This window comes from Notechis scutatus, chromosome 5 (genome assembly GCF_049901735.1).
Source record: "Notechis scutatus isolate UNSWTSFEM ecotype Mainland chromosome 5, rNotScu1.2, whole genome shotgun sequence".
NCBI lineage: Eukaryota > Metazoa > Chordata > Lepidosauria > Squamata > Elapidae > Notechis > Notechis scutatus.
Window position 1 is genome coordinate 12,190,071 of NC_142013.1, and position 23,501 is coordinate 12,213,571.

Below are 23,501 nucleotides of genomic sequence, written 5' to 3' on the forward strand. Positions count from 1 at the left end.
AGAAGGAAGTAAGAAGCACCTGTTTTTTTTCTACCTCATCCTTTGTTTGTAATATTTAAGATTTGGAAGAGAACTCCATTTGGGAATCCCATATGTTTGCTTTTTAAGTGGATGGGATTTTACATTTTTAACAGCAATGTAGTTAGGGCATAGTTTGACAGTGTTATATTCACCTGCTGATTTTTAACAGCAGATAATTAAAATTACCATATGGCTGAGGCTATCATCATAAATTGTCACACCACGACATAATTTTATCTTGGCACAGTTGGCCATGATCAGAAATCAAGGTAGGTGTTTTTTTTTTAGTCTATATCGTAGAGCATTATAATGGGGGGGATGCATGGTTGCTTTCATTTTGTTTTTTCTTTATGCAGAAATGAAGGGAGATCTTATTTTGCACCTCGATCCACAGCCTTTGCCAGCTCTCTCCGAGGCATCTCAGGATGATGAACTAGAACTTTCCCAGGAACCAGAACCCGTGTGTGAATTGTCTCCAAAGTTAGCAAATGAGATAAGAAATAATGAGCCAAGCGGTACGAAGAATTCCTGTATCATGTCCATGTTTACTAAAACAGCAGCATCCAACAGCTCTGATTATCAGTGAGACTTTTCTAAAACAGTATAAAACAGCAGCTGCAGAAATTTTACGGTGTATGAATATTCTTCATACTTTTTCCAAAAGCTTGCCCATAATATTTACATTAGATTAGTCAATTAGTCCAAATGCATGAGACAGTGTGTCAGAGGGCTCAAAAGCATAAACACTGGGCAATATAATTCAGTGAAGCAACAAGCCAACTTCGGCTGATCTCTGACTAAGTAGGATTGGAATTAACCCAGGGTGCCATCTGGTCACTTCAGGCCAGTTTGTGTGAACTAATTGTAAAAATGATTTATTAAGTACCATGTTTCTCACAAAATAAGTCCGGGCCTTATTTTTTTTGACCCCCGAAAAAAATGGCTAGGCCGTCTTTTCGGGGGTGACTTAATTCCCCCCCCCCTTGCATCCTCGGGTGAGCAGGCAGCGGCAGCTTGGATGTTGACCTCGGTGTTGGTGGGGCACTTCGTATCAGGAGACCTTCCGCCACCGTTGCTTTCCCTTCTCCCGTGCTGCCGCGGCGTTTAGAGCAACGCCGCAGCGTTTGGCACAGCCATGTGCGGCCAGCTAGGGCTCCACCCTGCAACCGGATCCCGGCGGAGACGCTCAGCTTCAGGCACTCCTGTCGCCGCCTTCCCTTCGCCTTCGAAGGCAAAGCCAATTCTTTTAAAAACGACGCTCTACTACCAGTACAACAAAGCCTCCCCTGCCCGAGAGGGCAGCCCAACGTGGGGAAGCGAATCTCCCAGGGCCACAGCGCAGGATCGGCCCACCCGGGAGAAGCACCCAGCCGTCATCCCTGCCTGGCGCCAGGCAGGCGCAAAGAGCTTCGCCTGGGGCGCCAGCGCAGCTGACAGGTGGGCCCTCCTGCCCAGCAGCGGAGCTCTCGCCAAGGCAGCGAGTGCCTCCCCGCCGGATCCTCCGCTCATCCCACCAGGGCCGCACCAGAGCCGTGCGGGCTGGGCAGAGCCGGGAAAATGAGCCGCGGGTGTGCGCCCGCCTGCCAAGCAAAAGAGCCGGGCCAACCTGAGCTTGGCTTCCTTCCCAAATCCCTCCAGCCCAAACCCAAAGGGGCCACCGGGAGAGGCCGCCCAAGGCAGTGATAGCGCCCACCTGTCCGTGGACAGGGAGGCGAGGTGACGGCAGCGCTGCTTCCCTGGCCGGCGGGTCTGGCGGAGAGAGCCCGAAGCCGCCCGTCCTTTCCACCCCTTGCCCAGCCCGTTTCCGTCCCCACGCAACTCCAAATATTCTGGCAGCTCCAATCGCTGCAGGGGCATCGGGCAGAGGCGCTGATTCAGCGGTGCTCAGCTTGGAGGAGGACGCGGCGCAGGCCATCGCCTTGCCTCCCTGTCCACGGATGGGTGGGCGCTATCACTGCCTCGGGCGGCCTCTCCCGGTGGCCCCTTCGGGTTCGGGCTGGAGGGACTTGGGAAGGAAGCCAAGCTTGGGTCGCCCTGGCTCTTTCACTTGGCAGGCGGGCGCGCACCCGCGTCTCACTTTTCCGGCTCTGCCCAGCCCACATGGCTCTGGCACGGCCCTGGTGGGATGAGCGGAAGGCCTGGCGGGGAGGCACTCGCTGCCTTGGCGAGAGCTCCGCTGCCAGGCAGGAGGGCCGCCTGTCAGCTGCGCTGGGCACCCCAGGCGAAGCTCTTCGCGCTCTGCCCGGCGTCAGGCAGGGATGGCGGCTGGGTGCTTCTCCCGGGGTGGGCCGATCCTGTGCTGCGGCCCCGGGCGATTCACCTCCCCAAATGGGGTTGGGCTGCCCTCTTGGGCATGGGAGTCTTTGTCGTACCGGTAGTAGGGCATCGTTTTTAAAAGAATTGGCTTTGCCTTTGAAGGTGAAGGGAAGGCGGCGACAGGAGCGCCTGAAGCCGAGTGTCTCTGCTGGGGTCCGGTTGCAGGGAGGAGCCTTGGCTGGCTGCGCGTGGCTGCGCCAAACAGCGCAGCATTGCTCTAAATGCCGCGGGAGCAGGGAAAGCAATGGTGGCGGAAGGTCTCCTGATACAAAGTGCCCCACCAACGCTAAAGTCAACGCAGTCAGCACTATATCCGGGTATGCAACAAAAGTACTTCCTAATGGCAAGGCCCCCCCCCCCCACGGCCATTCCCCCCCATTTCACATGTTTAATATAGGCCTTAATTTGGGGGGAGGGGCTTAATTTGATTTTATGCCGATAAAACATGCTGGGACTTCCTATTGGGGGAGGCCGTATTGTTGGAGAAACACGGTACCAAAGGTTGCAATCCAGCACTTTGTATTTACAACCCATGCCTGTGAACTGGCTATGTTCTTAGTTAAGCAGGATAGAAACCTCAATGAAATAAAATCAATAAATAAAGCACAAGGTCCCTCTGTTTTGACATTTCTGCAGGATACGCTTGACAGGTTTAGTGGGACAGCAACAAAGCTCCACTGAAAATGCAATCATTCCCAATTAGTGCTCCATACCAGTCAGCTGACTAGGAGGAAAGCCAAGGCAATTCTGCTCCCATGTTGCAGGAACCTATTTCTGACTGCATGGGTCTTGCTGGCCTCAACGCCTTCTGCTCAGTGTTGACCCTCAACTTTTTCCTGCTCAGAAACTGATCGTTGCCAAATCTTGATAAAACCCATTTTACCATTTCCATATTGTTAGTAAGAAAACTCCATGTGCCCAGGGGGTCAGCCAGGGTCAAACTCGGCTCAAGCTTAAATTGAGCCATTTGGATAATTGTGCAGTAGTAGACAACACGGTGGCAAGGCTTAGCGTAGGCGCTTGGTTTGATGCATATAATAGCATAATTTGTGATATTGATTTGTTTGCTCAGTATGGTGTATGGCTTAGCAAGTTGTGTGAATTCTGCCAATACCCCCATGAACCTAAGCTGTGCATTTGGGATAAGTCCCTCTGAACTGATAAGATTCTCCAAGTTTTATTTAAAACGCCTGTTCTGTGGCCGTGGTGGTTTGCATTCATCTTTTTGTGACTGGCTTTTGTGAGTTGCAGTATTTAAGGACTGCAGGATAAAATCCTTCATAATTATTCCCTGCTTGCAATGCAGCTTGTTAAGGCAGTTTTGCTGAAATAGAACAGTTTTTAAATGGATAGAAGCAACTTGATATAATATTCATTTATACAATAACTACAGCCAGAAAGCTGCTGCATCTCATTGGTGCTATCAAATTATTGTTGCAGTTCATTTTCATGTTTTTTTTTTTAGGTAGTGAAGTGGAGACAATGTGCCAGCCTTCAGCAAAACTAGCTCTAAAAAAGTTGCTAAACAAGATACGAAACCAAAAAGACAATTGGACATCAAGATGTGAGTCGGAGGTTCAAAGTGACCTTGGGACAATTGAGTCAGGGTCCATTTCTAACGGAGGAGAAAAAGTGGATGGATTAGCATCTGTGCCTGAACCTGAATCCAACCAGGATCCTGGTGTTGAACCTTCTGAAGGTACAGGGGTTTTTTGGCCATAACTTGTCTGTATATCGGACTTGAGAAACTGACTATAATGATCTTTTCTTTAGTGTATGGCAAAATAAAGCATCAGCAAATACGGAGTCATAGAACTGAAGTGGGATAGATGTTCTAATTCAGTATATAAAGAAGCTAACCACCTAATTGCTTCTGGTGTGGCTGTGGTGAAATCAGTCCCAGTGCCTTGAAATTTCCTGAGTCAACATTGAACTATATATTCAGAGTAATGCGGTGGCCTAGAAGTGGAGTGCTCTCCTCGCAATCAGGAGGCTGTGAGTTTGATCCTAAGTAGAGGCAGATATTTCTCTCTCTGGGCACAATGAGAATATATTTGCTGAACCAAACTCCACATTAGCAACAGGAAGGGCATCCGGCCAGTAAATACTCTATTAGCTCCATTCAGTTGCTCAGACTCTACCCCACAAGGGATTATGGGGTTGTTAAATGATGATGACATTGAACTATATGTTCAAGCTATGCAGTTTGTTCTGATGCCTTGTGGGGTCCCAGCTATTCCCCACTTAAAGAGCTTTGCTTAATTCTGGCATGGTCTGTCCTGATTCTATTCTGGTGGCTCCATATTTTGGGGGGGGCAACTGCATTCCTGGAACTGGTTTTGTTGGATCTGTGTGATGTGTTCGGTTGTGGTTATTAAAAAGTCACCATCTTAAGCACCATTCTTAACTAAATCAGGGTTGTCATATCACAACTTCCCCTCCCCCTTTGCTAAATTGGGGGTAGGCATGGCCAGTGTGTGATGCGAGTTTGACACTCCTTATCTAGATTGTAAGACAGTGATAACATTATTCCAAATTAGTTTCCTTGGGTTAAGCCCGGTGAGAGATAGAGTGTCCAAAACTTTATGTATTGGAAGATCTCTTATGAATCCATGGCGTATTTAATCTGATTCCACTCTCAAACTGTCAGTTGTTGTAGCTTGAGATCAGGAGGGGCAATGTTGGAAAGAACTGAAGCCATGAGACATATAATGATAATGGCTTTTTAAAGAGAAGAAAATAGAAATCCACCAGCTGATGGCATTCCCATTTTGTTCATGCTGCAGTGGGAAGGAGTTGGGTTGCTACAACTTAGATTCAGTAAGACTTTTGAAGAGGTAAAAAAGAAATGTATAGGACGTTGATGCATTGTAATTGGATTTTATTTAGGAAAAATCAGAAGTATAAATTATTAAACCTCAATATGGTAGACTGCTTTTATATATAAAGAATTTACATGCGTTTAGATGCCGTTTACCATATTCTCTATAAATTTCTTCATATCTTCGTATTCTGCTACCATTTTCAATGTTTAATAATGTATGTTTTGCTTAAATTATTCAGATTGTCTATAATCTAATATTTGTTTATGTATTTTAGAGCTTCCAGAAATACTGGACCATACCATTGTTGCTGGAAATGAACTTATAAAACAAGTCCAAGACCAAACCACTAAAATTAGAAAGGAGTTAGAAAGATTCACACAGGTAACAGCAATTTTTAGCAATATCAATGCATTTAGAGCGTTTGTCCATTGGTTTTTATTTCATATTTGAACTATTTAAGTGTAATTTTGGTTAGGAATTACATTTAGTGCTATTTTCTAATTGTGTTAATTCCTCCCCCCCCCTTTTTGGGGGGCGGGCTGCAGAAAAGGCATAGCATTTTTCATACAGTGATATGCTTTACCTGGAGATCTGTCAATACTATTGTATGGAACATAGAAAGTAGAGTTGGAAGAGACCTCAAAGGTCTTCTAGTCCAACCCCCTGCTGGAGTAGGAGATTATATACCCTTTCAGACAAATGGTTGTCCAGTCTTTTTTTGAAAAGCTCCAGTGATGGAGCACCCACAACTGCTGGAGGCAAGCTATTCCATTGATGGATTGTTCTGACCGTTACAAAATTTCTCCTTAATTCTAGATTGCATCTCTCAATAGTTTCCAACCATTGTTTCTTTTTAGTGCTTTGGTCCTTTTGGTTCTGTGGAAAGGAGCCCCTCAAATATTGAATGTTTGAATCAATAGTACAGAATTCTTCAAAAATATAAAAACGGGGGAATACCAAATAATATCTTCTTAATAATAAAAAATAGAGTGGTGCAGTGGCCTAGAAATGGAGCTCTTCTCTCAAATCAGGAGGCTGTGAGTTTGATCCTAGGTGAAGGCAGATATTTCTCTCTCTGGGCACAATGAGAATATATCTGCTGAACAAAACTCCACATTGGTGACAGGAAGGGCATCTGGCCCAATACTCAGCTCCATTCAGTTGCCCAGACTCTACTCTGCAAGGGATTATGGGGTTGTTAAAAGATGATAATAAATGAACTTAATAATAAAAATATTAAATAAATGAAGATAAGGAATCTGCTGGATCAGTCCAGTCTATTTCCTGTAATCTAAAAGTGGCATGAAAGTGATAGTTTAGTTTACTTTATTGTCATTGCACCTCGTACAACAAAATCAAACATCCATCTTCAGTGCACATCATGACCATGAAAATAAACACAAACACACATCCTTCACCCTTCACACATTGAACCGGAAACCCCCGATACCGCACCAACACTGCACTATACAGCAGAATTCAAAAGAGCTAATGCCCTGGGATAGAAGCTGTTTTTCAGCCTATTTGTCCTTGTTTTTATTATCCTGTACTGTCTGCCAGATGGTAACAGTTCAAAAAAAGGGTGCCCAGGATGAGATGGATCTTTGAGAATGTTTTGAACTTTCTTAAGGCAGCGGGAGCTATAAAGCTCTTCCAAAGAGGCAACCAATGATCCAGAGAGGGCAACCAATGATCCTCTGGGCAATGACATTAATCCTCTGGAGTACTGTCCTATCTGCCATTGTGCAATTGGCAAACCATACAGAGGTGCAGTTGCCTATGATGGAATGCCTATGATTTCCTATTTCAGGAAAACTGCCTTAACAACTACATTTTAAGCAGGGGATATTTAAACACTAATAATTAATCCAACAGCAGTCTTAGAGTAGCCTGCAGATATCTTTATCCATTTTGCAATATTAGATAAGTGAAGAAAGAAACCCAGACAGATCTTGAAGAAACAATGAATAATAGTTAAGATAAATCTGCATCTGCACATTTGAAAGTTGTGATCACGCAAGGTTAGCAAATGCAAAAGTCAAGCTTTGTATACAGAGATCAGATTTAAACAGCCATATTTAATTCATAAGATTTCTTCCCGCAGTTCATGAATATGTTATAAATATAAAGAATGCATAGCCAAGCTGAGTGTTTCTCACTATGCGTGATTTTTTTTTTTTTTTTTTTCCATAACACATGTGTTATGAAACGGTTAAATTTTATTTAGGTCTTTTACATTTTGCTTTGTTTGAATTGTATATATATTTTAATTTGTAGATTAATTAAATTAAAACAATTATTTTAAAAGCTGGATGTTGCTAATCCACATATACATTTTTTTGTGCATCACTATCATAAAAGATGAAGGCCATACAGGTAGTCCTTGATTTATGACCACAATTGGATCCAGAAAATTTGTCACTAAGCAACGCTGTTAAGCGAGGCATCATGTGACCATACTGGATTTTATGATTTTTGCTGTGGTCTTTTAAGTGAATCCAGCCAGTAAATGAACCAGGCTTCCTCCATTGACTTTGCTTATGGGAAACCATCTGGGAAGATTGCAAATGTGTATATATATGACTCTTATGTACCGTAGTCTCTTGTTAAAACAACTGGGAATCTGGATTAATAATGGTAGAAAAGCATCTGTGCTCTCCTAGCAATATATTTAACATTTCTGCCATGTGTTATTTGGAGAAATCTTGAGTCCCTCCTGCCATTAACATAGGTCTACTGTTTGCTTGACTAGACAGAGCAGCAACAACAGCAACAAACAACAGAGCAAAAAATACAACTAGAAATTGATTTTCTGAAGACCAAAGTGCAACAACACTACGAGCAGGAAGCTAAGACAGATCAAGAAAAGAAAGAACAAGAATGTCAAACAGAACGAAAAGTTTTTGATTCTGTGGTGCATCAGAAACAGGAAGCAGAATACAAGGTAAAAGTAATACAAGTAGATAAGAGGGTCATAGAGATTATTTTCTATGCTCATGGTAATTTTATAAAGCAGTGGCCAGATTTGACAAGGATTTTTATCAGTCTAGTGCTTGAGTTGACAGCACAGGTACCCAGTTATCTGCAGACACATTTCTTGGCACCCAACAGGAATTGGGTGGCATATATACCTATTATATGATTAACATGAGTATTAGAACCTTCGTACTAAGAATGTTTTAAATAAAAAAACTAATAAAGTCAGTCTTTAAAATTTGTTTCATCCCATGATGGATTGTGTTCCAGAATTGCTAAACTTTGTGGTATTGTCATTAGGGAAGAATAACCTAATAAGTGCCATTTCCAGCACATTTTTTAGATCTGTCTTTTTAAACCATTGTTTGAGATGTGCTGTAATTAGAATTTAATAAAGAGGGATAGAAAATTGCAATGTAAAATAGGGTGAAATAATGTAACAATCAAGGAAGCTTTATTATGTTTCTGAGCTCAAGGAAGCTTTATTATGTTTCTGAGTTAAGGCACCTGTTTGCTGGCTGTGTTTAATAACTGGCCTAGTATATTGGCTGCTATGTGTATTTATTTTGGATGTTTTTATTTTGTTATTGTTTTTAGTATTTTAATTGTAACATTTTTTTTAATTGTAAGCTGCCAGTCATTGACTGAAATGGGCAGCTATAGCAGTTGAATGAATGAATGAATGAATGAATGGGTAAGTACGTTGGTTGGTTGGTTAGTTAGTTAGTTAGTTAGTTAGTTTCCTGCTCACTGGAATATTCCCCCAAGAATATTGTATGCTGTGACAGTTTATTCATTTATAATGTTTATATAGCTGCCCATCAGTCATGATTGGGCAGCATACAATAAAAAGTATAAAACAATGATTTAAAAAGAATTAACAAGTTAAAACATACTAAAATTATTATTAGAAAATAAGAAGAGAAACAACAAACACTGGAGCATTGGAGTCATCTCAGCAACTCATCATTTCTTTGCGACTTCCATGCCTGATGGCATAATCAAGTTTTGAGGGAACTTACGAAGAATTAAGAGGGATGGAGCCTACCTCACTTTGCTTTAAGAAATTGCTTTGGTAGAAAAATTATATTTCTCCATAGGCCTATTGCAATGTGTTATTTTTTGAATAGTGTTTGAAGTTACTTGATTTAATTTTTAATTAATTAATTAAATTTTTCTTTAGACTGACATTGCCCTGGAGCCACAGGTATCCTGGTTTCCCAAGGAGGATGACCATCTAAAGAGAATTCATGACTGTCAGCAACGTCTGTTGGTGCAAAACAGGTGGGGTTTTTTTTTTTTGTGTTGGGGGGGGGGTGTCAAATATAAATTCTGGGGTTGCTTCTTGGCACTTCTTTGACACTTAGGAATCTGTCCTGTTTTCATCTAATATTATGCATATTATTTTAGGATGCATCAAGAATCAGTTGATGAAGCCAGAAGAAAATTAGAAGAATATCAGAATAAACTGCAACAGAGATTCCAGTCAGTTTCCAGGGGCCTGTTAAATCCCCTAGACAGATTTGCACACCTAAACGCTCTCCCTGATCCATTGTCACAAGCCCAGGAGTTGCATCAACCCCGGAGAATAAAAGCAACGGCTTACAAGCCACCCGAGAAGGTTTCTGTTCAAGAACTGGCACCATCGTGGCAGAAAATCGAGGAGCAGAGGCTTGAAGTCGCCAGTGACGAGCAAGCCCAGCCCAGGGTTGATTCCGAAAAGCAAATGCAAATAAATCAAAGATGTTTTTATTTGGCCCAAGGATCCTCTTCACATCAAGAGAAAGAAAAAATGGATGCGTGGGGAACACCTGTGGCACATTCACTGGAATTTCACAAGATGCCTGGATCGTTATTGCCAAAATCGGAGGATACCTCAGTTACCACCCAGTCTGTTGCTCGCATTCCAAATGCCCGATTCGTTTTACCTGCAGGTGATGCTCCAGGGCCTTCAGAAAGCCTCTTGTGTGAAGCACCCACGCCTGACAAACCTCCCGCTGAAAAGATCCTTTTGCCAACCTTCTTAAAGCACCAAGATATCCCCGGAAAGAATAGGATAAACACAGTTTCTAACCAGAGCCACTGTCTTCCCTTGCATTCGACTTCTCTCTCGCCGCCTCCCACGACGGATCGGATCCAAGGCATCCAGGAGTCCTCCTCAGCATCGAGAAAGGGGCGCGGTGTTTTGTCCGGTTGTTCCGATATAGTGGAATTAAGAGACCACCTGCTGGCTTCCTCCGAGAGCATGGAAGTCCAGCAGGAGCACTTGAAAGAACTGCAGGGACGACTGGACGAGGAGCGGGAAACCCTTCTGTTCCGCCAGAAAATACAGGAGGACGTGCTGCTCCAGAGGCATGCCCAGCTGAAACAAAAAATGGAGCAACAGCAAGAAGCATTAAAAGAGATCATTAAACGGGTATGCTTTTTAGCACAGGACAGAGAAAACATCCAGGTGTCTCGCAGTAGTGGGATCCTATCTTAGCCGCTACCGGTTCGGTGGGTGATAGCATGCCCCCCCCACCATGCATGCACCCCTAACAAGCCAGTCAGTTGAGAGGATGAAGAAATGAAAAGCTAGGAGTGACCCTCCCATTCTCCCATGTGCTTTTCGGTCTTTTATCCTCTCAGTTGATCGTTGGAGGCTTTTTTTCCTCCTCTTAGCTCAGGGTGTCCAACCGTGGCAACTTTAAGACATGTGGACTTCAACTCCCAGAATTCCTCAGCCAGCAAAGCTGGCTGAGGAATTCTGGGAGTTGAAGTCCACAAGTCTTAAAGTTGCCACGGTTGGACACCCCTGTCTTAGCTGATGGAAGGCTTTTTTTTAAAAAAACTACCGGTTTGGTTGAACTGGTAACATACCACCCCTGGTGTCTTGTCAGGGTAATTCTGAAAGAGAAATTCTCTTAAGTCACGGCCAAAAAGCGGAGCCCAAGACGCCTGCACGTGCGCCCCCCCCTCAAGCTCCGTTTTCTCTGGCAGAGGCACCACAGACCGGTCCTTTGCTGTTCCCAGGGCAGGCCCATGCCAGATCTGAGCACCCTGCGGGCTGGATTCAGCCCACGGGCCTTGAGGTTGACACCCCTGTACTAGCGTTTATGGTCATCCAGTTGCCCATTCTCTTAAGTCTAAAGCTTTGAACATTAAAAACAACAACTAGGGGTGGTCCTCTAATGAAAATCCGCCATCTTCTTGGTCTCAAGAAGGTTGGATGACTTTTTAAACCAAACCTGGGTTTGCAACATGGCATAGGAGGAAGGAAAGTCACCTTGTGTGATGAGACGTTACTCTCATTACATTGGGCGTTTACATCAGAAAAGACGCCATTTTCTTCTTTACAGGTTACGCAGTTAAGACCGTGCGGGGACATGACCGAGGCAAAGCCTGACAGCCTCAGTTTGCTGAGCGTGCTCCTCAACGAAGCAGAAGATGGCAACCCAAAGCAGGTTCACTTTGATGATATGAACAGCCACGCGGAAGATGATCCTTTGTTTCCAAAAGTGAATTCAGTGGAACAAACGGGTAAGAAGAGCTTGTCGAATGTTGTGATGGGTGTTGGATTGCTTTCTTTGTCTTACTGCTTCTTAAACATTGGCTGAGATTCTCCCGATTGAAATGGACACATGTCAGTTTGTGTTTCTAGCTCATGTCCTATCTAATTACTTCCAGTTACGGTCTGTTTTTGAAACTAAAGAGCCTTCATAAACGACAGTTTCATTGGAGATACATTGTAATGGTTTGAGTTCAGGTCAGACCATTGTCACTTTTGGCTTCACAGTCAGTATAGTATATGAATGAATGAATGAACGAATGGTGGAACGAATAGTGGAATGAATGAATGATGGAATGATGGAATAAATGAAGAATGAATGAATGCTTTATTTGGTCAAATTTCAGGATATGAAGAGCATCTTACTGGAGATGTATTCCACACTCCCAATGTTGATAAAACTACAGTCCGGTAAAAGCCCAACTGTATCTTTACACAGAATAATAGATCTGCTAAGAACTATTTCTACAGCTGATGATACATTTATCTCTGGTGCAGAAACTCTCATGCAAAGCAATAGAAATATCATTATTGCCATCATACTAATAAGAGGGGGGAATAAAGAAGATGATAAGGATAAATAATAATGCTATAGCCATACTACATGGGTAAATAGACATAGACATCAATATTGTTATCCTTATATTGCAGGGAGAACAGCTTCCTTCACACAAAAATAGATTTAACTGGGAAAGTCTCAGTCCAGAGTCCAAGTTTCTATATTTGTCACATCGATTCTGGGTCTGAACGTATCTTTATCTTGCAGGGCCATTTCAGAGCACATGGACTAGAGAAGAGAAACAGAGACTTTCAAAACCACCTTTGGTCAAAGTAAAACCAGGGCTTGATTTGAAGCAGCATGAACTCAGTGCCATACAAGAACTTGACATACCAAGGAGCGACAGATTTTCCACTACAGGTGAATTATGACCGTATAATGCTAATCAAAATCATGGCTCTTTCTGCATTGAAGCATTTGACTTGGTTTCCTTTAACTGCGAAAGCCTTATGTTTGATATGGTGATGGGCAGCCTGGAAGAGATAATCAATATCTCTTTCAATTCCATTTTACCCTTAACTATTTCTTTCCTGTTCCTCAACTTGCCTTATGGTAAACTTAGCTCATTTTAGGATACTTTGATAGTGTTTGTATCAGATTGACGTTGTGACTTGTTCTATACAGTTATTGTGCCTTAGTTGTAGCTTGGAGATTGTTTGTATACACACTTTGTGTATGTACATGTGAAAATGTTTCTTTAGATGAGGCAAAAATGACAGTTTTGCCTTGCTGTGATGCACGTTTGAGGATACCTTGTCTCATGCTTCTTCCTTTTCTCATTAGTCATATTGATTGTCAGGAACAAGAAAAAAATAAGATACAATATATTATTGATGGTTGATAACTGATGCATCATTCATAAGATATTGGCATAGATACACTATTGGCAACTTGTGAAAAGCAACATTTAACTAGTTTTTTTTTAAAAAACAAACCCTAAAACATAAAAACCCTGTTTGTTACCACACAAAATATTACAGGGGAGCAGTTGCAAAATAAATGTGCACAAATTGCTTATTTCTGTAGGAGAGGACCAGGCTGAGCTCAAAGTGGGGGGCAGAGTCAAACATGTCATAAATCACGAGTCCCTGTGCACCTGAAAGAGATTTAAGTCCAGCCCATCTTGAATTCCTCTCTTATCTCCTGGTCGTTTCCTTTAAACACCAGTTGGCCAGATTCTTGTAGAGAGCTTCATCTTGCAATAAATCTCATTTGAACTACCTGAATCTCCTGATTTCCTCAGCGCTTGACAATCTGCTTCTTTTAAAAGATTTGTCTGGTCACCTATATTGTGAGACACCACTCTGGGCAGCTAACAAGAGTAATAAAAATACAATAATTTAACGAAACACAATACAATACAACAAACAAGAGAAACCAGATGCCCAATCCAATTACATTCAGGCTCCAACCTCACTATGCAGGCCCTGAGGAGAAAGCCAGCCCTTCATGGCTTTCCAGAGGTTTAAAAGGGTGAGGCCTTAAATCGTCCCAAAGATGTTTTTTTTTCCCAAGGGGCCACTTGACTTTCTGGTTTTTCTTTGAAGATGTTTCGCTTCTCATCCTAGAAGCTTCTTCAGCTCTGGATGAAAAGTGAAATGTCTTCCAAAATAATAATAATAATAATCAGAAAGTCCAGTTGTTTCTTGGAAAAGCACCTTTAGGATAACTATGACCTGGATGACTGAGAATCTCCATAGATATTTAGTGAAGTCTTAATGTATCTTAAGGGGAAAAATGTTCTATAGGGCACAGACCCTGAAAAAGATAGGCCTCCTAAGCCACCCTAGGCGGCAACTTTTAAAGGAGAGGATCTGGAATATGTCCATTCTGTACGATCCTGTGGGGCAGTTGAACAGCAAGTACAGCTGTTTTCTAATCACCTTTCCTCGTTGCTACAGAAATTTCAGGATACAAAGAGCATCTCACTGGAGATATATTCCTCACTCCCCAAATTGATGAACTACGGTCTAGTAAAAGCCCAGCTGAGTCTTTACAGGAAGAAATAGATCTGCTAAGAACCATTTCTATGGCTGATGATAAAGAATTCGATTTTGGCCAAAGCTTGGAACGTATACAAGGATCAAGCCACGATGAATCGATGTGGAAAGCTAATGGTTTGTATGACTCAGGTGAGAAGAGTTACCTTTTTGAGAGAATGATTCCTTTTCATCAGGAGCGGTGGTGGGGTTAAATTTCTTATCAAGTCAGTAACGATAATCAAAACAAACTCTGAAATATCCATGTGCATATTTGACGTTTAAGAAATATTCTGTAATCACTGCCATGGAAAATTAACAAGCATTGGCATTGCTTTTAGAAAGCAATAAAGCTCCAATGACTGGTTATACGGTATTCCTTAAGGCTTCCTCTCTTTATAGACTCGCAAGGACTTGGTACAGTCAAGAGTAAAATTTTGATAAAGGGAGATGAGAATATAGTGGATGCATTATTTAAAAGATTTCACCAAAGACAGTAATTTTCCCTGTAAATAAATACTAGCACGGGTAGTCCTTGACTTAGGACCACAATGGAGCCCAAAGTTTCTGTTGCTAAGCGGAACAATTAAGTGAGCTGTGCGGGATTTTACAACCTTTCTTGGGCTAGTTGTTAATTGAATGGCTGCAATTGTTTAGCTAGCAACAGAGTTGTAAAATGAATCTGGCTTCCCCATTGACTTTGTTGGTCAGATGGTCACAAAAGAGGACGACGTGACCACAGGATACTGCAACGGTCATAAATATACAGAGGACGCTCTAGCCATCCCTCTTTAAACTGCTCTGACTCGTCTAGAACGGTGGCCCCCAACCTTTTTTGTGCCACGGCCCGGTACCAGCATCACAAAATGATCCGCGGCCCAGTACCGGCATCAGCACGCATGACAAGACAAGGCGAGCCGAGCGACCGGCCAGCCAGCCGTCCCCTGCTTCTCCCCGCCACCGTCAACTCCTCCTTTGTACCTTTGTCGATGGGCTTCGGGACAGCTTCAGGACGGTCGCTCGGCTCGCCTTACCTTGGGTGCTGAAAGAATCCTCGCACCTTAGTTTCGTTCGAAGCCGCCCCTTCCCTTCGATGAAACTAAGGCGCGAGGATTCCTTCAGGATCCAAACGCCACTTTCCAACTGGAAAAGCTCACCCGGAAGCACTTTCTCATCGAAAAAAGATGGCGCCCAGCAAACTGGCGGCCCAGTAGAAAATGTTCCACGGACCGGTACCGGTCCGGGGCCCCGTGGTTGGGGACCCCTGATCTAGAACAGTGGGGGGGGGGGGCTATGTGAGGATGCTTTTTGTAGATTTTAGTTCTGCATTTTAACACAATTCTTCCACATAGACTAGTGTCTAAACTTCTGGACCTTGGCCTTTCTTATTCAATCTGCCTTTGGATTATGGATTTCCTGTCTGGCTGTTCACAGAGGGTCAGATTAGGTAATCATACCTCTTCAGCCCTTATTCTTAACACTGATACATCACAGGGTTGCGTGTTGAGTCCCTTACTCTATATTCTTTATGTGCATGATTGCATTCCCACTCACGCTAGTAATACTATTGCTAAATTTGCAGATGATGCAGCAGTAGTGGGACTTGTCTCCAGAAGGGATGAGTTTGCCTGCCGAGATGAGGTGGACCGGTTGCTTTTGTGGTGTCAAGACAATAACTTGGTTCTCAACACCAATAAGACCAAGGAGCTTATAGTGGACAAAAGAAGGACCAGATCAGACATCCAGCCCTTGCTTATCAATGGAGACCGAGTGGAGCAAGTGGCCAGTTTTAAGTTTCTGGGTGTTATCCAAAAAGAGGACCTGACCTGGGGTGCTCACATTGCAGCACTGGTCAAAAGGGCCCGGCAGAGATTATACTACCTGAGACTTCTCAGGAAACAACAACTGAATGAAAAACTGCTGGTGACCTTCTACCGCTGCACCATAGAAAGTATCTTAACTTACTGCACCTCTGTATGGTTTGCCAATTGCACAGTGGCAGATAGGAAAGCTCTCCAGAGGGTTAACGTCATTGCCCAGAAGATCATTGGTTGTCCTCTCCCCTCTTTGGAAGAGCTTTATAGCTCCCGCTGCCTTAAGAAAGTTCAAAACATTCTCAAAGATCCATCTCATCCTGGGTACCCTTTTTTTGAACTATTACCATCTGGCAGACGGTACAGAATAATAAAAACAAGGGACAAATAGGCTGAAAAATCAGCTTCTATCCCAGGGCAGTAGCTCTATTGAATTCTGCTGTATAGTGCAGTGTTGGTGCGGTGTCGGGGGTTTTCAATTCAATGTGTGGAGAGTGAAGGATGTGTGTGTTTATTTCATGGTCATGGTCATAATGTGCACTGAAGATGGTGTTTGATTTCGTTGTACGAGGTGCAATGACAATCAAGTAAAGTAAATATGAACCAGTTTCCAAGCATCCGAGTTTTTATCACATGACCAGGGGGATGCTGCAACAGTTATGTGAAAAATGGTCATAAGGCATAATTATCAGTGTTGTTTTTAACTTTGAGTCACTAAACGAAGGGTTGTAAGTCGAGGATTACCTGTACCAATAGTTCTCCACTTAGAACAGTTCACTTAGTGACTGAACAGCACTGAAAAAAGTGACTTATGACCGTTCTTCACAGTTCTGGCCTTTGCAGCAGCCTCATGATCATGTGATCAAAATTCAGATGCTTGGCAACTGGCATGTACTTAGGATGGTTGCAGTGTCCCAGGGTCAATGTGATCACCTTTTGCGACCTTTTGACAATTAAAGTCAACGGAGAAGCCAGATTCACTTAACCAGGTTGCTAACTTATCAACTGTGGCGATTCACTTTACCACTGTGGCAAGAAAGGTCATAAAGTGAGGCAAAACTTATTTAACAAAGGCCTTGAGTTTGACACCCCTGCTCTAGAGCAGGGGTCTCAACCTTGGCAACTTTACAACTTGTGGACTTCAACTCCCAGAATTCCTCAGCCAGTGTGTGCTGGCTGAGGAATTCTGGGAGTTGAAGTCCACAAGTCGTAAAGTTGCCAAAGTTGGAGACCCCTGCTCTAGAGCAACATTTCTTAACTTGGCAACTTCCGGATTTGTGGATTTCAACTCCCAGAATTCCCCAGCCATGTGGGTTTGAAGTTGAAGACAAGTTAAAATCCACAGATCTTAAAAGTTGCCACAGCTTGAGAACCTCTGCTTAGATGTACTGTGTGGTGCTGCTGCAATGATTGTCAACCACCACTTGTGGAATTATGTCTGTGTGACCACATAGAGTTAAACTTGAGCGCATCATGACTTGCCAGTTGTTTCATGTTGCTTCCTCTTCTTTATATCCAATCCATTCCAAAGAATTTACTTCTGTAGATCGACATTTATCAAATTATCCTGCTGAGAATGGAAGAAAAGTTACATCTCCGGATCCATCACTGAGGCCAAACAGCCAAGTAAGTAATAAAAACTAGTGTTTAGTATTTTATATAATTGTACCATTTACTTTAAACAATCTCATTCTCTTTTAATCTTTGCATTTTAAATACTGTTCATTAGTACTCTCAACCTGGAAGTGACATGAACAAAATATACTCTTCATGTTTTACACTTCATGTGACATAAAAAGGTCTAAGGCGCTCCATCTGGCACATTTACTTGCATATGTTTTCCATTGCAGTGTCCCTTTTAGATTCTTTAAAAGGCAAAAATAATACCGAAAAGACGGTATTATTTGATATTATGTAAATAACAGCATGGAAGTACAGTCTCTCATTTAAAAGAATGTTAAGCTTTATTTTGATTCGATTAAAAAAGTCATTTGCAAACAAAGTACTACATTTCTTGAAAGCGTTTTAAAAGACACACAGTTAACACATACTACATTTTATATTGTAATAGTGCAGAATACAGATTTTTATCATTTAATAGCCATAAAAGTATCTTGAATTGCTTTATTATTCCTCTGAGAGCCTCTTATTCACTGTGGCTCTGTGATGAGAAATAGCCAAATATGAGCACTAAAATGATCAGCTGATCTCTGGTGCATGATTTATATACAGTTCTGGGAAGCAATTCAAGCCTGAACTTGTGTTTGTGTGTTTGATGATTTGTGAGTGTTGTGTGTGATGAATGAGTATGAATGTGTAGTCTGAGGAAGGGGGGATTTTGCTGGAAGCTGGGAGGTGGGGAGAGGAGGAGAGCAAGAATGAGATTGACTGTTCTGAGCAGTGATGAACCTGACATGTACTGACAATTGAATACATGGAGGTTTCTACACTTGAACTGAGCTCAGAATGGAGTAAGTTTTGATTTGAAGCACTTGTAGTAATCAGTACTCATACTGTATAATACTCTTGCCCTAGGTAACACTTTCAAATGCGTGGTCTCCGGGTTTGTTAACACCAACAACTTGTACACAGCAGGTAGCTTCTGGCTATTTTTCTTCAGTGACTCCTTCTGCTGCCAACTTTATAAAAAATTACAACATAGATGATAGTCTTGCTGGTAAAGGTAAATGTTCTGTCCTCACTACATGTTAGTCTATGTGCAGCTTGACATGTGGCTAAACCCACCTATCCTCCAATAAAACAGACCGTGTACACAGGTCTGAATGCTTTATTGAACAGGATATGGTGAAACTGGGGAAAATAGGAATACCTACAATGAGAACAAAATACAAGTATTGACTTACTGCTGAACTTAACAATTAATAAATATAAGTAATGTAAATCACCAGCAGGGCACTGTGTGTGGGATGTGGGTTTGTCCTTGGATGACCATATGCCACAGATTAAAATGGATTCTTCTTTGTGCTTCTGTCTTCTCCAAATGCTAAAGGAAAATGGAGTCTAGCTTCCCAGCGTGCACTTGGTTTGAGATTGTGGGCTGATGGGTAAAATGGGTTGGGTCAGCTTCAAACAATATACTTAGTATTTTGTCTACTCCAGCCACTAGATGGGGCTAAAGCGCAGCAACAGTATATAAAGATATGTTGGGGCACATTTGTATCTCCGTCCACTAGATGGGGTTAGAGAGCAACAACAGTATATAAAGATTATATGCTGGGGCATGACAATAAGTTTGTGGCAAATTCCAATAAAATGACCTGGCCTCTTTTATCTCTCTCTCTCTCTCTCTCTCATATCTATCTATCTATCTATCTATCTATCTATCTATCTATCTATCTATCTATCTATCTATCTATCTATCTATCTGCTTAAATAAATAAATAAAATAGAATGAGCGAGAAAGGTGCTTTTTCAAAAGGCAACTGGGCTGTTTTTTTCTCAACTGTCAGACTTATCCTTCCATCCCTGCCACCATCACCATTGATGAAGTTTCTTGAATGAGAAATCGAAACCCTTCTTCCTTTTCCTCAAGGAAAAAACAATAGTCCAGTTGCTTTTTGAAAAAGCACCTTTGAGATAACTATGACCGGGAGGACTGAAAATCTCCACAGGCAGTTAGCTAGAACCTATGTTTGTGAAGCTCTACCTCAGGGGGGTCAAACTCGATTTCATTGAGGGCTGCATCAGGGTTATGTTTGACTTCGGGAGGACAGGGGGTGTAGCCAACACCTCACTCATGTCAGGGGTGCCTGTGGTGGCCCGCGAGTTCTGCCAGTGAATGTCTCATAAGCTACATTTTCAGCTGCGACGGCTTCCTACAACCTTCTGCCAGCAAAAATGGGGCTTGGGAGGGCACTTGCGGCCTTCACAACCTCCATTTTCAGCTGCAATGGCCTGCTGCAACCTTCTGCCAGTGAAAACGGAGTCAGGACAGCCGCCTGCTGGCCTCACGACCTCTATTTTTGGCTGTGACAGCCTCCTGCAACCCTCTGCCAGCAACCCTCTGAGGGTTCCCCCCCCCCAGCTCCGTTTTCGCTGGCAGAGGTGCCGCAGGCCAGTCCTTTGCTGTTTCCAGGGAGGCCTTGTGGGCTGGATCTTGCCCCTGGGCCTTGAGTTTGACACCCCTGCTCTACCTGATATGAAACTATGAGACACATTAACCACCCAGTTCTTGCAAATGGAAATGTTTGGGTTTCTTTTTTATTTGATGTGAGTAAAGTTCAGAATTATTTGTAATTGCTTTGCAGAGTCCTGTGCAGCCAAGCAACAGACTAGCCTTTTCAGCTTTCCAGCAAAGGAGAGTTCAAACGCTCCTTCATTTATACAAAAATCTGATGACTCCTCAAAGCATCCCAGTTCTCGCCTCCCCTTTGAAGAAATGGAGTACAATGGAAGCAAAATCCAGCAAATAATAAACAAATACAGAAAAGATTTCAGCTGGTCATCACTGAGTAATGTATCTTCTGGCCATGGTAATGGAATTAGAAGATAATAAATGGAGTATTCCAAAGCATTCAGAAAAAATTAATTCTCTGTGCATTATTTCCCCATGCAATATGCTGTTTCCACTATGTACAGTGATTGGGATTGTGGGAACGTCCCACCAATTTTACATCATACTGTGATGGAATTCCCCCCCCCCCCCAGGAGGTTCCCTGAATCTCTGCATGAAATACATCATCTTGAGTGCATTGCTGTCCAATTACTAAATGATTTAGATCAGTGTTCCCCAAACTTGGCAACTTTAAGTCTTGTGGACTTTAACTCCCAGAGTTCTCCAGCCAGCTATGCTTAAATAAATATGCTGGCCGTGGGCTTAGCTACCCCAGTAACTGCTCATACATAATTTAATGTTATGCATAATTTTATTCATCACTTGTCCTGTGTGTTTTTAAAAATAATTCACTGCTCTGATGTTTTATATTTTGATAGATACTTTATATGCTGTTTTTGTTAATTTTTTATGTGTTAATGCTGTATTGTGTTACACAGTACAAAATACACACACACACACACACACACACACACACACACACCGTGTAGTGGATCAACAGAATTGTAGTTACACAATAGACCAGAAGCTGAGTGAAAAAGTTATTGTTTTAATGTTGCATTTTTTAAGTCCCTGTTTCTCTGAATTTTGCAGTCTGGAAAAATTTGCATGGAGTTGGTATTTCCTCTTGACACAATATTAGATTTTTTTTTATTTTTTTAGTGTTCACTGAATGTTCCTATTATTTACTCTACATGTCGTTTTACTTCCAATTTTATGACTCCAAATTGGTCGTCTAAGGTTTATAGAGTTGTCATAGTGACTACAAAGTAACAAGCCACAAAAGTTAAATTCTGAAATAAACGTGTGTGGTACTGTCTGAAATTCCATTCCATTTATTTTAGATCCAGCGGTTGGGCTTGATGCTACTGATATAGAAAGAAATTTTCCAAATTTCCATCGGGAACTTTTTCAGCCTTTGAAACCGAGTTCCGACTTTGACATCAGCTCAACTCTTTCTCAGTGCAGAATATCTCACAGCAGCAAAGACTTAAGCAAGGTATTTTTGAAGGGAGAAAACGGAGAATTATTATTCTTTTGAAAAGTCAGCTCTGGCTTAATTATCTTCAACAGTACATTCATTGTGGCAAATAGGTATAGTTACCTAACTAATACGTAACTAGCCAAAGTGTCCTCGACTTAGAACAGTTCATTTTAGTAACCGTTTAAAGTTACAACAGCACTGGAAAAAGTGACTTATGAGCATTTTTCACACTTAATGACCACGGCAGCATCCCTATGGTCATGTGTTCAAAATTCAGCTGCTTGGCAACTGACTCATCTTTATGACGGTTGCCGTTTCCCAGGATCATGTGATCATTTTTGCTGACTTGACAAGCAAAGGCAACGGGGAAGCCGGATTAACTTAATAACCCATGTTACTAACTTAACAACTGCAGTGATTCACTTAACAACCATGGCAAGAAAGGTAAAATGGAGCAAAACCCACTTAACTGTCTGGCTTAATGACATAAGTTTGGGGCTCAGTTGTGGTCGTAAGTTGAAGACTACCTGTATCTGTGTAACGTATGTTACCATGAAGTCCATAACATGGTTCTATAGTGGACTAACAGTTTTGTTGCTGCGTGATAGTTACAAAAATGTTCTGCCACCATTTCAATTCCAGTGGTTCTGATTCTACCAAATCATTGGTAGCACCAGAACTCCATATGTTAAGATGAGAAAACTTGGAAGGTTTTTAGCCACCTCTCATGAGATTTTCATGCTACATCTTGATTCTCCCCTGATGCATTTTTATTCTATAGGTTTCAGATTTATCTAAGAGCCAAGATTTAACATCCTCTACCATAGAAGAGGGAAGGAACAGTACTTTATTTATTAGCAGAGGAAACCTAAGCAATTTTCAGCTAAAGGAACAGAATGATGAAAGGGTGAATCAGCCAAGGCAAGGTAATTGTTTACTCATTTGGTCTTTGAAGTTGGGAAAATGTTTTTAAAAGTAAAAAGTTATTTTGTTAACAAATGGGAGGATATTTGAATAGGTGCTGACCTATTTCTATTCAGCTTTGAAGTTTAGGTTCCAAAGGTTCCGTTTGATTCACTTTCCCCAGCAGATTTTACAGCAAAGATATTCATTCATTCATTCACTCATTTATTCACTCATTCATTTGATTTCAATAGCCACCCATCTCAGCAAACAACTCTGGGCGGCTCACTTCAGAGACATACAGTCTATTTAATTAAAATCTTAAAAACATTTTAAAACAATAGAACAAGGTATAGATTGCCAAGCAAGATATAGAAGAAACATTTGATGACAAACCAATTACCGATTACCATCTGCGCTGATAGTTTTGTTTGCATCTCATGGTTTCCATGACATTTGCCTCTGGCATTGAAGAGGCTGAGCTTGTGAGCTGGAAAACTGACAGCCTGGGTTCAAAACCCGAGCACTGCGCAACAGGGTGATCTCCCGTTCCTTGCCCCACCTCCTGCCCACCTAGCAGTTCAAAAGCATGCAAATGTGAGTAGATAAATAGGTACCACTTCGGTGGGAAGGTAACATCGTTCCATGAGCATATAGTCCTGCTGGCCACATGACCATCCGACAACGCTTGCTCCCTTGGCTAAGAAACGGAGAGGAGCACCCCCTGTTAAGGTAAAGGGAAACCTTTACCTTATTGAGAAATAATCATTATGACTTGGTTAATCAGGTTCTATACCTTAGGAAAAAAACGTTTTTCAGTGAGGAATTATAGCTCGGTACCGTGTTTTCCCAAAAACAGGGCTCCGGTATTCACCCCCATTTAAATCATGAGCCTCTAGCCAGATCTATCAGAGCTTAAAGAAGATTTAATAGGAGTGAGCATGCTGGTGCTACCTGGGTGTACCTTCCATAGCCAAGAATCATCAATCATGCTGTCCAGTTA

The 23,501-nt window shown here is 42.2% G+C and overlaps 1 protein-coding gene and 1 non-coding gene across 13 annotated transcripts in view; both read left to right on the forward strand.

Annotated features, from left to right (window-relative positions):
• Positions 1-23,501, forward strand: part of CEP295 (centrosomal protein 295) — a 50,550-nt gene that overhangs the window by 17,384 nt on the left and 9,665 nt on the right. For all 12 annotated transcript variants that reach the window (XR_015749711.1, XR_015749712.1, XM_087966123.1 and 9 more), the window contains 14 exons: positions 378-536; positions 3,803-4,036; positions 5,437-5,543; positions 7,915-8,106; positions 9,322-9,422; positions 9,549-10,554; positions 11,477-11,657; positions 12,452-12,604; positions 14,146-14,376; positions 17,569-17,663; positions 18,573-18,720; positions 20,306-20,530; positions 21,456-21,610; positions 22,377-22,521. Coding sequence is in view for 10 of the 12 variants with exons in the window: in XM_087966123.1 (XP_087822249.1) it covers positions 378-536; positions 3,803-4,036; positions 5,437-5,543; positions 7,915-8,106; positions 9,322-9,422; positions 9,549-10,554; positions 11,477-11,657; positions 12,452-12,604; positions 14,146-14,376; positions 17,569-17,663; positions 18,573-18,720; positions 20,306-20,530; positions 21,456-21,610; positions 22,377-22,521 (3,132 nt within the window). In the remaining 2 variants the exon portion in view is untranslated. The remainder of the gene's footprint in view (positions 1-377; positions 537-3,802; positions 4,037-5,436; positions 5,544-7,914; positions 8,107-9,321; positions 9,423-9,548; positions 10,555-11,476; positions 11,658-12,451; positions 12,605-14,145; positions 14,377-17,568; positions 17,664-18,572; positions 18,721-20,305; positions 20,531-21,455; positions 21,611-22,376; positions 22,522-23,501) is intronic.
• LOC113420145 (small nucleolar RNA U2-19) lies at positions 18,196-18,277 on the forward strand. Its single transcript, XR_003372017.2, has one exon. It is a non-coding gene; the product is annotated as a small nucleolar RNA U2-19 (small nucleolar RNA).